The sequence below is a fragment of the Gavialis gangeticus genome, unplaced genomic scaffold (assembly GCF_001723915.1).
Source record: "Gavialis gangeticus isolate Ggan-Ray unplaced genomic scaffold, GavGan_comp1, whole genome shotgun sequence".
In the NCBI taxonomy this organism is placed as follows: domain Eukaryota; kingdom Metazoa; phylum Chordata; order Crocodylia; family Gavialidae; genus Gavialis; species Gavialis gangeticus.
The window spans coordinates 10,231,383-10,246,500 of NW_017729008.1; the positions used below are offsets into that span (position 1 = coordinate 10,231,383).

At 41.6% G+C, this 15,118-nt stretch overlaps 1 protein-coding gene across 1 annotated transcript in view; it reads right to left on the reverse strand.

Moving 5' to 3' along the window:
- Positions 1–15,118, reverse strand: part of GRAMD4 (GRAM domain containing 4) — an 85,190-nt gene that overhangs the window by 26,043 nt on the left and 44,029 nt on the right. The window contains exons 4-6 of the mRNA XM_019509365.1: positions 5,288–5,349; positions 2,011–2,143; positions 1,500–1,525 (exon numbers count right to left, since the gene is read on the reverse strand). Coding sequence (XP_019364910.1) covers positions 1,500–1,525; positions 2,011–2,143; positions 5,288–5,349 — 221 coding nt within the window. The remainder of the gene's footprint in view (positions 1–1,499; positions 1,526–2,010; positions 2,144–5,287; positions 5,350–15,118) is intronic.

The window sequence follows — 15,118 nt, forward strand, 5'->3', positions numbered from 1 at the left end:
TTGCTACTCACTTGAAGTAACTTAAGAACTATTTGGATCTGCCAAGTAAATACCAGGACTTGATCTTGCAGTTTTCACTCAAGCAGGACTACAACAGACTTCCTGATGAGACAGGCCACAGAATAGTCTCCCAAAGAAAGTGATGGAAGCAATATTGTGTGATAATGTTACCTTTCAACTAAACTAAACAAAGCATTAGAGTACACTGAAAGGAACAAGATGCCCTAAGAATTTCTCTCCTAATCACTTGGAAAGGTTCACATTTCCTATCCATCAGGTAGGACCCAAACCTGCTTTTATTCAATCTAGCAGTCCTTATCCTAGCAGTCCCAGGAACTTTATACTAGTGTTCCAGTATTTGCAAGATCACCTTTCTGTAGTAAAGTGGTTACACAGATCATCGAGAAAGCATTACCATACTCACTTAATTAAAGCAACAATATTATAGTCTCTGTAATAAGAAGGTATCCTGTCTATTCAGAGCTTAATAAAGGCACCATATTTACATCCTCTATCCAAGGTACATAAGAACTGACATTTACGGGGTCAGACCACAGGATACCGGACAAGATGGATCTGTGTCACAGTGGATGATGAAAGGGAGAGTGGACAGGGTGCAACCAAGATTTCCCACCTATTCCTGCACCTTAAATGGTGGAGGCTGTAAATGGGAGAGGAAGTTTTAATTCAGAGGCTGTACCCCTAATCCATGCTCAATACCTACTGATGCACCTTAACTTCAAGATTTTGTCCAATTCTTTTTTGAATCTGAGTAAAAACTGTCAGCTTCCACACCATCTTGTGGCAATGAGTTGTACACTTTAGTTACATGTGTGAAAAACTTCCTTTTCTTAGTTTCAGCTACCTACTAGTTTTATTTTGTTACCCCTAGTTCTTGTATTATTAGTAGTATAAATAAACTTCCTGTTTACTCTCACTTCATCCTTTAGTTTTTTGTAAACCCTTAAGCATCTCTTGTCTAGATTAAAAAGACCTAGCCTCTTTAGTTTCTCCTTGCATGGAAGCACCTTCATACCATGCATCACCCTTGTAGCCCTTCTCTAGTTCTTCTACATCCATTTTGAGGCATGGGGACCAAAACTGGGCACAGTATTTAAGTGACTAGAATAGCAACCTACTGTTTACTACTCTCACATACGATTGTATGTCCATTCACAATCCTGATGTGGTTTGGTATAGAAGCCCAATGAAACCCATTAGTATACAAACCCAATGAAAAAATTGCACAGGTATAAACATGTCACTTGTCCACAACCTTAGAGAGAGAGAGAGAGAGAGACGCACAGAGAGATTCCTATCATTCTACAGTAAATAAATGGAGCTGTCTACACTAAGCAAGAATTTAAGGTTTCAGAAACCACTTCTACCTCTCAACTAGATCTATTTCTCAGAACCTATGAATTTTTGTATGCGTAAATATTAAGCTACATTAAAATGAGATGTTTTATGTCTAGATATGGTTGTTGCTTGGTACTTACTCAGTCTTCTCATATTTTCAGTTAACCTAGAAAAAATATGGATAAATGTAACATGTTAATCAGTCTGTACACATTCCAGTGCAACTTGGCATATCTGTACAAGTTGTGTTCTAGTACAGTACATGCTGTACATGGATATCAAGTAAATCAATGTTACAAGTTATTCTCAATTGCCAAAAGCACATCTCAGAATGAGTTACTAAGCCCTACTACCTTACATCAGATCAAAACCTGGAAACAAAGTTTCAACATTCTAATGAGGAAGCTATCCTCTGTGCTAAAGAAAGCAATCCTTAAGCTAGTTAAGTCTGAACTGTGCTAATGTATCGTATCATTCCATAAAGCAAAGAAACATGGGAAACAATTCTCAATAAAAATCATTCATTTTACAAGCAGTCATCAGCCCTGCTTTTAATACTTTTTATGCACATAATTCTTTGCAATTGATCATTCCTTTGGAAAAAAAAGTATGCCCTTTTAATTTGAAAAAGCATTCTTTAGTTGCTTTTACCTTCTAGCACTAAGTGGCTCTTCTGTTTCCACTGTGTTTTCCTCTGGCTGAAATCTGAAGTCCTCGATATATTCTCCAAATTTGTCATAAAACCACTTCTGGACTCTTGAACATACCGTGTGACCCCGTTTATCTGTAGACCCAAATAGTATACATTGTATATTAAGACTCAAACTGAATCTGTTTGAAAAGATCACATGTAAATTGTTGCAAGATGCAACCAGAATTGCTCCTGTATGCATATTTGTAATTTAGTGGCACTCTTTGTAAATTACCTCTTCTCTCAAGACTTGAATTGCTAAATTCCAAATAGCAGATTCCACCCTACTGTGAAAAACTGAAGATATAAATTAAAAAGCTGTATATTTTCATAGATATCATTTGTCCGAGTTTAAGCAGAATTATAAATTTAATAAACATCATGATGTTTGTGTTACCTTTTTTGGTTGTTTTCATTTCAGATATGCCCTCAAATTTCTCAAGCTTTCAATGCTTAAGACATGATCTTTCAATGAAGTCTTTCGGTTGTTATTACCCAGTTTGTTACTAGGATTTTCTGACACAACCAAAAAGTGCACTGGACTTCAGGCTCATTGGGGCTAGTATAACTTTCCAAATACTGACTAATCCCAAGCCAAATGCTAGTTGTGATATACTATTTTAAAATCAAGCATTTGTTGGTTGGTATTATGATTAAGATAATGACTGGTAATTTTTCCCTTTAATAAAAAGTGGATAAATCATTTTAGTTAAGGGTCATGAGATTTTAATATTAAAACTGTTTTGCATAGAAGTCAAATATCCTTTATTTTACAAGAAGCATTTAAATATTTTAGTTATTAAGGATAAGAAAGAAACATACTCCATTTATGCTGGAGCAAAGTTCATAAAATTTTGGAATCTGCTGTAGTGCAAGGTCATGACTTAATAATTAAGGTTCTTCTCAAGGAATAGTCATGTCATCATTGATTAATTTTTCTCCGAGGACCCACTGCCCACACAATTACAAGTTAGTCAAGTTAAAGAGCCCCTTCTCACAGGCCTCTTCCCCTTTGCCAAAGAAGGATAACATCCCTTTTATCACATAGGCCAGACCCATTTTATCACATAAATCCATTCCCAAGCTCAGTTTGGGAAATGTTAACCCCCTCTCCTGCCACCCACAAGTTTAAGGCCCAATCTACACAAACTACAATTTCCTTATAACAAAACTGTATGATTTTAGCAGAGAGATAAGAGTCAGCCACATTCTTTAATGATCAGTTTACTGTGGTAGAGTTCTTGGAATGTATCTAGATGCCTGCTCATACTAGAAGTACCTTACCAGGTACCAAGTAGGGAAGATCTGCACTTGTTATCATACCTGAGTTGAGATCACGTTTTCCCATGGAATATCTGTCAACCTAAGATGCGTCACAAACAAAGCTTCTTGCTAGACCACGCTGTTTTGATGGAAGCCACAGGATTTCCTGCCAATTCTCCTGCCCACCAGGGAGCCAGGTAGCTCTCGAGAAATCCAGCTCCCAAGTCTGCAGTTTTTTCAGTAGCTCAGGCTGCACAATGAACTCCCAGAGTTCCAGATTCTCAGTTCCTCAACCACCCATAAAATACACCCTGGGAACTCCAGTTCATTCACAAAGCTGCCTGGAGACTAGTCCGCTCTAGAAATCTTAAAACAATACTTTGCGTGGAGGGGAGAAAGATGGGACCACACTGCTAATCTTTTTGATTTTTCCTAAATACAAATCTTTGAATACCCCAGATTTCCCAGTTTGGACCTTGCAGTAAACACACACACACACACACACACACACACTCTCCAGGTTCCCAGACAACTCTATTAGAAGGATTTATTTATTTTTCTAAGTAACTCAGGTTCCAGCAGACCAAAAATAAAATGTCATATTTACCTGAATCTAAGATGAGGTTTCCTTTCAACTTTGGTAAAAACATTTATCTTATATTTGAATAAAGACTGGGCAAGCAACTATTGCACCTCCAGACAGGCCTGGGGGCAGGGGGCAGCAATGGAGAAGCACAGGTAAGAGGGACACACAGAGCAAGGGAGAACATGGGAGAGCAGTGCACAGAGCCGGGGGAGCACAGGGAAGGGGCATATGGAGCAACTGGGGGAGCTGCTGCACTCCCAGACTCAAACCTGACCTGGTCTGGCTGGCTGCTCTGTGGCCCCAGTAGAGACAGACACAGAGCAGCTGTAAAGGTCATCAGCGGTCCCTCAGAATCGATGGTAACTGCAGTGTGGGCGGCGGGGATGGGACAGGAAAGGAATAAGGGACATGGAGAAGGCTGCCGGTCCCCTAGTCACTGCTCTTTCTGCCACTGCTTTCCCTGTGGCAATCGAGTAAGGGGAAGAGGAAGGGAGAAGAATGAATTTACAAGGACCCTCCAATAACTAGACTGAAGAAATGGAAAATTAAAACTAATTTATAGTTTTCCATGTCTAGAATCTAATAACAATGGGCCATATTAAAATTCAAAGTAGTCTTCAATTTAGGTGCATATGGTAATTTCCTCTTCAGCATACAGCTTTTTTGGAAGTTAGAAGTATTATTTCACATTATAGTATGAAACAGATTCTTACAGAATCGAAAATGGAGATATCAAGCACTAAATATTTTCACATTGTCATCACTAAGAAAACCACCTTGTGAAGCTTCAACCACAAGTACAACCAGCTCAAGTTTTGAAAAAAACAGTTAGAAATAAACCTATACACTGGAAACAAATCAGCTTGTTTATAATAACCAAATATCTAAGTCTTTGAAAAGCCACCTTGGTTCTGAGAAAGTGTCCTGAGAAAAAGAGAAATCAAACTAGACTAGAGATAGGCCAGGTATTTCTGCATTATGCACTGTCCTTGCAATGCTTTATGTAAACAAATAGTAATATATGCAGAACAGGTTTTCATTCTCAAATCACCTCCCTCCATCAGCATGAGGGAAAATGGAAAGCTGACAAATCTGAGGCAGACAGACTGACAGACCGACTACTTGACAGCTAGTCCCCATATGTTCTGTCTGCACAACTTGCAAGTGTCATCTTAACACTGCTGCAAGAAGATAAGCCAGGACCACATTCTGAGAGGAGGGCATGACAAAAAACCTTCCCTCACATATAGCTCTCTCAAAACCTGCTCAAACAACCAGAAGCTTTATAACAGTGTTATAGTCTTATTTTCCAGATCCATTTGGAGAAAGCAAATGACTTGCATTGAGAATCAGGTAAGTGAATCCAGTTGCTAGTTATTTACGATTACCTGTTCCATTGACTTGCGTTGGTGGTTTTGCAGGTTGCTGAGTTGTAGGCAGCTCTTCTGTTCTGTAAAGAAAGAATAGGAACAAGAAAAAAATGTGCATTACTGTAGAACTTGGGTATTTCATGCTTGTAATTTCCCATGAATGAAGCCAAATGCTATTAGTGTTTATCTACAGCTTGCAGGGTGTCCTCTGCTGAGAAATGGAAATGCTTTCAATGTTTCCATGATTGAGGCAACACAGAGAGGGCTGGAGGAGAAGTACAACGTGTTTCCATGGCAAACTTGAAATAAATTTAGCACTAAAATTCAAAAAAAAATTTAATCCATGGAAATAGCATACAATTGTTATTTATGACCAAAGCAAGTCCCTCCTTCACTGCATAAATACAGACAGACAGGCTAGGATGTCATACTGCAGAAAAGGACATGGGGCTTCCAGTGGACCATAAATGGAATGAGCCAGTGGTTTTGGGGGATTTTTTTGGACAAAAAGACCCAATAGCATACTTGCTTGTATTAACAGAAGCGTCGCTAGAAAATAGAGGGAAGTGATCCCTCTGCTCTAATCCAATGCTGACAAGGTTTTGCCTGGAGCAGTGTGTGTAGTTTTGTGCTCCACACTTCTAGAAGGATGTGGACAGACCAGAAAGACTCCAGTGGAAGGTGACAAAAATTAGAGGCCTGGGAAACATGACTTAGCAGAAAGGCTGAAGAACTAAGGTTATTTAGTACAGTGATTCTCACTTGAATTGCCACATCACCCTCAGGTGCCATGAGATCCTTTTGGAGATGCCACACAATATTAGCACTGTTAGGTATATAAATGCCTACATATGATTCACAAAATAAACCCAGAAATTTCACAAAGGAATCCATAGAGTCAAAAACATTCTGACCTATTGTGGTCTTTCCAAGTTCTCTTTTTCAAGAAAAACTGTTATATTAATTTTCTGTAGTAAAAAAATAAGCAAAAGCTAAGAGCAGGCATTTTATGGGGGAGGTTGAGAACTATTAATTTAATCAGGAAAAGAGAAGACTGAAAGGGGATTTAATGAAGTCCTGTAAAAAGATGGAGACAGACAGGGGACAAGGCGAGGAGCAATGATCTCCACTGCAGCAGGTGAGATTTAGGTTGCATTTTAGGTTTAACTTTCTAACTATAAAGGTAGTTAATAATTGGAACAAGCTATCCAGAGAGGTTGTGGAATCTCCATTCCTGGAACTTTTCAGGAGCTGGTTTGACAAATAGTTGACAGGATGTTTAGTCAGGGATGACCTTGCCTTGAGCAAAGGGTTGAACTAAACCTCCTGGCTAAGTACAGGCAGTCAAAAAGCCCTAGGCTGAATTGATTCCATCTTTGCACGCTAGGCTGAATTGATTCCATCTTTGCACGCTAGTCTAAACTGCAAAGATTGAACCAATAAACAAACAAACAGACATTCACTTGCGATTCAGGAAATGCAGCCACATGCCTACAGTGGCTCAAGCCAAAAAACAAAGGGCACAACAACATGGCTCTCTGGCACATAGCCAGCATGGGCTGTGTGTTCGTTTCTTCTTCCTGATACCCCCGAGGTCTCTGGGATTAGCAGTCCACAATCACTGCAGCAGGACTCTGCAGGGCTGATCATCAGTTCCTCTTCCTGCTTCCAGGTGCCTTTGGGATTTGTAGTCCAGTCAAAGCCAGCACTAAAATAAGCTAGCAGGGCAGGGCAGTTCTGCACTCGGAGAAAGGTAGGTTTAACCCCCATCCCTAGCCCCAAACCCCAGCAAGGGTTTGCCTGGGGCCAGGGGCAGTGAGCCATCCCTCATAGCTCCAGCTAGGGAGCAGAGGGGCAGAACCAGCCCTTGCTCTCTGGAGCACACAGCACATCCCAGCCCAGGGCTGAAAAGCATGCTGGGGGACTCTGATTTCACATGAACTAGGAAGGGGTCTGGGACACCAGTTTGACCTAAATCAGTTAAGCCTATTACATATAAACATTCAACCAGGTTTACCTTAAACCAGTTTCATTTACTTTGAAACTGGTTTATGTGCACTGAGGTTATTCTCTGTTACAGGCTTAAACCAGTTTCTGATCACTTAAACCAGTTCATATGTAACTTCTGTTCCTAGCCCCTGAGGTCCCTTCCAGCTGTAGCTTTTTAGGATTCTATGACTGTTCAGATCCTTCCTCTAGTTCTATACCAACTCCACAGCACAGCTCATTTCTAAAATACCCACTCAGGTAAGTATCATACTGAAGATTAACCCATGTCTGTGCTCTACATACAGTATAATATTTCAGTCCTAATCCTCAGAGCATGAACTTTTATCAGGGGTTTGCAACTCCTTTGCCCTTCCTACTTTACAAAGCAAGAGAGAGTCCAAGATGTAGCAAAAATGGAGAAGCACAGTGCTAGAACAAATTCGTCACTATATTCCAGAAGTTTAAGTTCTGCCATTTCTACGAACAGCCAAGTACTCCTCAACTTCACTAAGTTAAAGAATCACATGACGTAAGTTACACAAGCAAGCCATGGTTTAAATTCTTCTAAAAAGAATGGACTACGTAGTAGTTATTTCTAGTCATACCTTCAGACTGCCAGGACTTCTAGAAAGCTATAAGTATGCTGAAGGCAAACTCCAATCTACACAACATGGTTAAGAGCTAGGACCCTAGTGAATTCACGATGGAAGTGGGCTGCACAGCAGCTCCTTTCATCTTGCAGGTTCCCCCCAACTCCTTGCTGATTGGTTATGGGGCCCCAGTGGCCTTGGTGCTTAATGCTGACCATCTGATGCAGGAGGCAAAAACAGCACCATATTTAAAACTGTGGTTTTCGCCTTCCTGCCAATCAGGAGCCAGAAGGCGGGCCCCTCGGCCAATCAGCAGGTCAAGGCGGGGCATGTGAGGGAACCTGTAAAGTCAAAGGAGCTGCCATGCAGCCCACTTCTGCTGTGAATTTGGTAAGGCCCTAAATATAATAGAACACCTCCCGCCATAGGCAATGCATGGGGTGAGGTACACCCCCCACCCCAATTTACGTGCATGGACGCATGGGGCTACTGACTGGCTGGAGTGACGACCCAGCAGCAGCAGGGGTGGCAGTGGTGGTGCGATTTCTGTGCTGATGGTGGGACACGTGGCTGCACCCTTGCTGGCCAGCACCTGGAAACAGCAGAAGCTGCAGGACAGAGTTGTGCCCCCCGCCACCCCCCCATTGACACGTGCACAACCTCTATGTTTCCAGAGAAAACTACATAGCACAGGCTGTAAAATGCTTCACTACCACAGAATTAACACTGTTTCCAAACTTTCTACTTGTAGCAACAATCGTGGACATGTTGCATATCATTCTTCAATTACAATGCAAATACTAGCAACAGAATTTTCCCCTATAAAAAATGAACAAATAAGACACAAATCCTAAGCAATCCTCCAGCCACTGTACAGACTGTAAGGTGCAGTAGTGCAAAGGACATCTGTTATTGGTCTTTTTTGTAATAGGAGCATACTGTTAGCACATATGCAGCTTACAGTCCATTATATCTAGAGGTCTACCCAACTCTTGGAGGCAGGCGGCCAATTTCATGGGCAGATCACAGGGCCAGCTTCCAATTGCAAGGGCTTATCATGGCTGGGGCTCCCACAGCCTATGATTGGCCAAGGAGGCCTGGTGGCCCAAGTCTCTGCCACTGACTGGTTGGAGAGAGCTGTCCATCGTACTGCCCCACCCCTCACACTGCAGGTTCACTGAGAGAACTATCCATCAAGTAGTCCTGCCTCTTACCACTGATCGGTGGAGGGGGTGGTGCCACATGATAGGCAGCACTCTCAGCCAATCAGAGGGGCAGGGTGGGGGCAGGCGTGGGGGTTGCCTGCTGACCTTTGTGCTAATATCCTCCCCCCACCCTTCTCCTGGCCGGGCCAAGCTGCGTGGCCAGGAGACTGCTGACTCCTACTGTGGAGCCAGTATTTTTATTAAGACTTTTTTTCCCCATGAATTTCAGAGAGATCATCGAATTTCCACAAAAGCCACACAATCATGATTTGGAAAGGTCCCCATTTATAGCCCCTAACTTCTTCTCTGCAATGCTGCAGCCTCTAGCCAGTCTTCCTCCAGTCTGTATTTGTGCAGGAGATTGTTCCATCCCAATTTCAGGGCTTTGCACTGGCCCTTGTTAAATTTTATCTGACTGATTTCAGATCATTTCTCCAGTTTTATCCAGGTCTTTCTGGATCCTAGCCCTACCATCCAGAGTGTCTGCAACTCTGCACATCTTGGTGTCATCTACAAGTCTGATGAGAGCTCACACAATTGCTTCCTCCCAAATCACTAAAAAAAAGATATTAAGCAATACCAGGTTCAGGACAGACCCCTGGAGAATCCCACTCGATACTTCCTCTCAACTACATACTATTCCACTGCCATAAAGATTCAACCAGTTATGTTTGACAACCCTAATCTAGATGAAATTACTCTAAAATGGAAATCCAGTGCTTTGGAGCAGACTCGATTAATCGAATCTTACAGAGCATGCAAGATGATGCACTCAGCGCTTCGTCGCATGCACTTGCATAAATGGTGAAATGCACTTCCGCACGCAGAAAGTGGTGGCATTGTGCTTTTGAACTAAAACACCTTCAAAGTGTTTCAGTTCAAAAGTGTGTCACCGCCATTTTCTCAGCACTGACACACATTTCACCATTTATACAAATGTAAGCGCCTGGCACTGTGGTGCGTGCATGTATAAAAATGCCATATGGCTCAAAGAGCCTCTCTATCAAGCCTACCAGGCTACTGGAAATTGGGGGTGAGGGGGTTGGGAGAGGAGTGGCCTGATGTGGAATTTGATGCCCTTTGGTGCTGCCGGCCACAGCTTGCCACCACTGCTCCCAGACCCCTCCCACTGCTGGTGGGCCCCCAGCCCTGAAGCCTACCACTTCCACTGCACCCTTCACCACCACCAGGTCTGCTGCTGTGAAGCCTGACAACAGCCTCCCTCATACTACAGTCCCTGCAGTCCAGATCCAGACTGGGGCTCCAGGTGGTTATGGTACCCCTGATCTAGACCAGTGGTTTTCAACCTTTTTTCATTTGCAGACCCCTTTGAATTGTACATGTGGGTATTTACACACTTTTGATTGATCATAGTCATCTTCTGTAGACCCCTAGGGGTCTACAGACCACAGATTGAAAACCACTAACCTAGACTACATTTCCTTAGCTTACTAATTATAATGTCAGGGGTGACTGTCAAAAACTGTGATTTAAAAAAAGAAAAGAAAAAAGAAAATCAAGGTATAGCACATTAACTGTGCTCCCTTCTATTTGGTGCACCTCAATGTAAAGATGTGAACCCACACAAGGTTTGCTTTAAATCAAAACATTCTCCAACCTGCACAACATAGTACAGCCAGGGGAGGCACGTCATGCACAATAACAGAAAACCATTATACAGACAAGAAAGTCAGTCAGTTGTCTTTGCAAAACAGTTCAGAATACAATTTTGCCCAACTCAACCCTGTGTTATGCACAATCCATTTAAATGGGTCAAAGAGAATTAGATCTAAGACTTAAAAGTTTCTAGGACTGCCAAAAAAACAATCTTGTAACAACCAGGATCAGTCACAACATACTTAACAGGCAACGATAAAGAAATATGAACATTATTTCCCTATAAAATACTAAAATCCAAAGAACTACCTTGACAGTGCATAATAAGATGAAACTGAGTGGGGAGGGCAACTGCATAAACAACATCCATGGTAGCGTTTAAAGAATTGGCCAGGTAAGTCTGCAACTGTTCGCAGCACAACATTTTTAAGACACAGAACAATAGGCAGAATTATTACCCTGCATAAGTGTTTATTAATCAAAGCTACCACCAACAGCTTCAGGGGAAGGTGAAAGGCTAGAGTTGGGCAGGCAGGCAGTAATTATTCAAATAAGTGCCCTGTCAGGACACTGGGATTCACACCTGCATTCTTACAATGATAGAAGTACCATGGTAGTCTATGTCCACAAGCTGTCTATGCCTGGGCATCAAGTCTCATTTGAAAATAATGATACCTTCAGCACCACAGACCCCTTCTCTCCCCATGTTTCTAAGAAGGGGAAAGATTCTATCATCTGATTAATCAGAGCTAATTTTAAGATATCAACCCCCATCAGGTAGCAATTTCTGGTAGGGATTTTTTTGCTGGAAGGAAGGAAAAGGAAAATGTCTCAATTACCATCTGCCTACCATTCAACCCTTATGCCACTCCACACCCTCCCCCTATACACACCCGCCCATTCTCCCCACCCTTGGCCTTACAGAATCATCAGGTTAACAGTAGTTCACAGTAGGTCTTGCTACACCAGTTAATCAATCAAGAACTGCAATTAACTGCTCCACAGAGATCTGTCTTAAGCACCAACAAATATTTACATTTCCAGCTTATGGGTCTATTGGATCATGTGCCAAATCCTAAATCCAGGAAATATCCAACAGATAGTCTGTAATAGACACATCCCCAAGAAAGGAACAGTCTTTCTGCAGTTCCTGAGCTCCCCTTTAAGCCATGAAAATAGTTGAAGGATTGACAATTATTTCCCCCTACAGCTCCACAGAAGTCTGGAGCACAGAAAGAGCTAAGTTCCTAAACATGCTCCATACCCAAACCAAACAGGATCAGTCCCACTTTGACTAAAACTCTTGCCTAGAAGAGGAGTAAGGGGAAAGGCAAATGCAAAATGCAAGGCCTGAGCTGTGAGATTAGACTAGGCCATATTGCTTATGCAGCTTGCTATTTCCTAGACTTGGACTTTCAGACTAACACGCAGAGAGGTCCCTGTAGAAGTAGCACAAAAAAATCTGACTCATTTGTGTTTAAACATACTGCAACTAGGGAAAGATGAAATTATATTTTGAGAAGTGCATGAGTAGCAAGAGAGGTGCAATATTATACAGTGGCAGAGTACAACTGGAAATGCTAGAAACACAACCAAAGTATTATGTTTATAGCTCCATACATGACTCATTAGTTAAGGAAACCTGACACTGGACACACAGGTTTATTTAATACGTTTCTCAAAAATATTGTGCAAGGGTTAAGATGTACTGAATCAAAGTATTTTCTGAGAGTGGTTAGTAGCCTCCTCCCTATGTACTTCTCAGACAGACTCTTCTAAAGATCCCTTTTCAACATCCACATGAGAAAGCTGGTTACAAAAGCTTAGGCATTCCTGATTTAGTCAGTCTATAAGGTGCAAATCTACACAATTGAATGACGGCAAGTAAAGTGTTTTGAACTCAGTGTACTCTTGCCATAAAATCTAAACATATGAAAATGATTTTTTCCTATTTTTTAAATTCTTCTATGAAGCAGAAAATCTAAAGTTACATAAATATTAACTTCTTTTTCAGCCTGCTCGAAGTCAGACACATTCATCTGCATTTTTCACATCTAGGAGTTATATGCTTATGACTTCTTTGATAACAGAAGTCAAGGAAAGGACTCAGATTTCATCAACAAAGCTGTACAGAGTCATAGAATCATATGAATGACGTTAGTGGGATATAAAAAGTTTCAAAATAGATAAAGAAGTCTCAGGGGTAGATACTGTAAATGCAACCTGCCAATAACTCTGCCATGTTATAAATAAGAGAGACATGAAGTGCAGCCAACTGGGTGTCTCAGCAATCAGCATTCTGAACTGGCAGGCAAAGGGCCAGACAAGAATGTAACAGGTCCTAGTTTCTCACTAACCAACCTGGCAGGGGCTTATATTCACTGAACAGACTGAGCCTACTTGGATCATATAGGGGGGAATGCCATGTCTCCATGGCAATTGCAAAGGCCAAATGGACCAACTCAGCCATGACCAGAAATTCCCAACCAAAAGAATCATACGTGACAGCACAAAATGTGACAGCCAAGCTTTGCCAGGAACCGGAGGTGGGGAGAAGCAGCACATAAAAATAGAAATGAGGTAGAGGTAAGGGAAAAAGTGCAGCCTGTGCAAAAATGCCTTCAGAATTTGTCCCTCTTATAGAAGGCACCCCCATTATTGTAAATTAAATATATATATCTATATAGAGATATATCTCTATCTCTCTGAAAAAATTCCACATTTTTTAAACCAGAAGTGAAGATAGAATATCAAACCGAGCCAAATTAAAAAACTAAAGAAGTAGTTTTATCATAATGAAAAATAAACTAAAAATCACGGACACCACTGCAGTAATTATCCTTTTTCTTTGTAAAATACGGCAATGAGCCTGTAATTCTCACTAGCTAAAAAATGCTGTTCACGTGGCCCATTTCAAATAATTTAGACACTATGCCACTGGCGAAATGCCACAAGCCTCAGCTGCTGTCACAAAGCCCTGAGCAGTCCCAGACCATCGCTGCAGAAAAGCCTGTGCCTAGTGCAACAGCATTCTCAAACACTTACTTTGTAAGCAATGCATGTTGGTGGGGTGAAGCAGAGTTGCTGAGTCAGAATAATTAGAAGCCCAGAAGAGGAAGACCATGCCATCCCTTCACTGCATTCTAACTGCAATTTCTGCATTTATCTAATTACTTTCAACATTCCTATTTCACTGCTATATGATCACCTCTCAACAACATCACCACCACCACATCTTTCTTCCTTGGTATTGAACAAGACGATTAGTTTATTTAGTCACGTTTGTGCAGAAGGATGAGTGACTTTTTTACATTTGCAGAAAAGTATTTGAAGGCATTAACTAAAATGTTCAGCATTTAAATAAACAGCCTAATATTTCTTTATAATTAACAGCAGGATATACCGATATCCCTGGTGTCACTTTATAGATGAAATACTACTGAAGCAGGCTACATCCATCCCTGATTGTCTATTAATTATAAGGGGGGGGAGGAGCCCAAAAGAAACATAAGGATCACAGACACCTCGTTACACTTGTCTCAAGGACTAAAAGGGTTAGTACGGGGATAGTGGAATCTTTGTGGAGGAAAAAAACATATTGCCTTTATCTGGCAGTGGTGTGGCTGCTCTGGGAAACTGAGATATTTTGGCATGCGAAGTTCAAGATTGACATTGAGAAGTGAAGTGGGCTCACAAAGGTTGGAAAACATGTCTTGTAGCAAGAGATTCTAGGAGCTCAGTATTTCCCTACACCCCATAAACCAAGTCTAAGGCAATTTGATCCATCTATAAAATATCCATCTAAAGTACACAGCTTGTCAATAGGTTCTTCAGTTTTTTAGAAGCAAGAGCTAATGTAATTTAATTCCACTTAGTGCTGGTGTGGCCTCAGCTAGAGCATTGTGTGTAGCTTGGGCACTGCATTTCAAGGAAGATGGAGCAATTGGAGGGAGTCCACAGGAGAGGAAAAGGAATGTTCGGAGGTGTAGAAAATGTGCCGCATTAAAAAAAGAAAATATTGAAAGAATTGGGTTTATTTAGTGTAGAGGTAAATACTGTGCTGTGACATAACAGCCTTGGAACAAGTAAAGAGCAGCTGCAAAGCAACTGTACTCCACAGGGTCTTGCAACTGCAACATGAGAGATTTAGGTTAAGCACTCGAAGGGGGGAACCAAGCCACAAACATGCTAACTTACCTAAGAATACTTAAAACCAAGAATAGATTTCTTAGGGGAAGTATGGAATCTCCATCTCTGGAGATTTAAGAGGAGGTATGAAACATGTGTAAGGAGTGGTCTTGATGGTTTTGCCTTTGCAGCAAGAGGAAGAACAAGATGACCTTTTGAGATCCACCCATGAATGACTGGTGCCTCGCGAGACATTTGTAGGCGGCAGCATTGGCAGCAAGCGGGGACCGCCCACAGATGCCAACAAGGGTGGGGGGGGG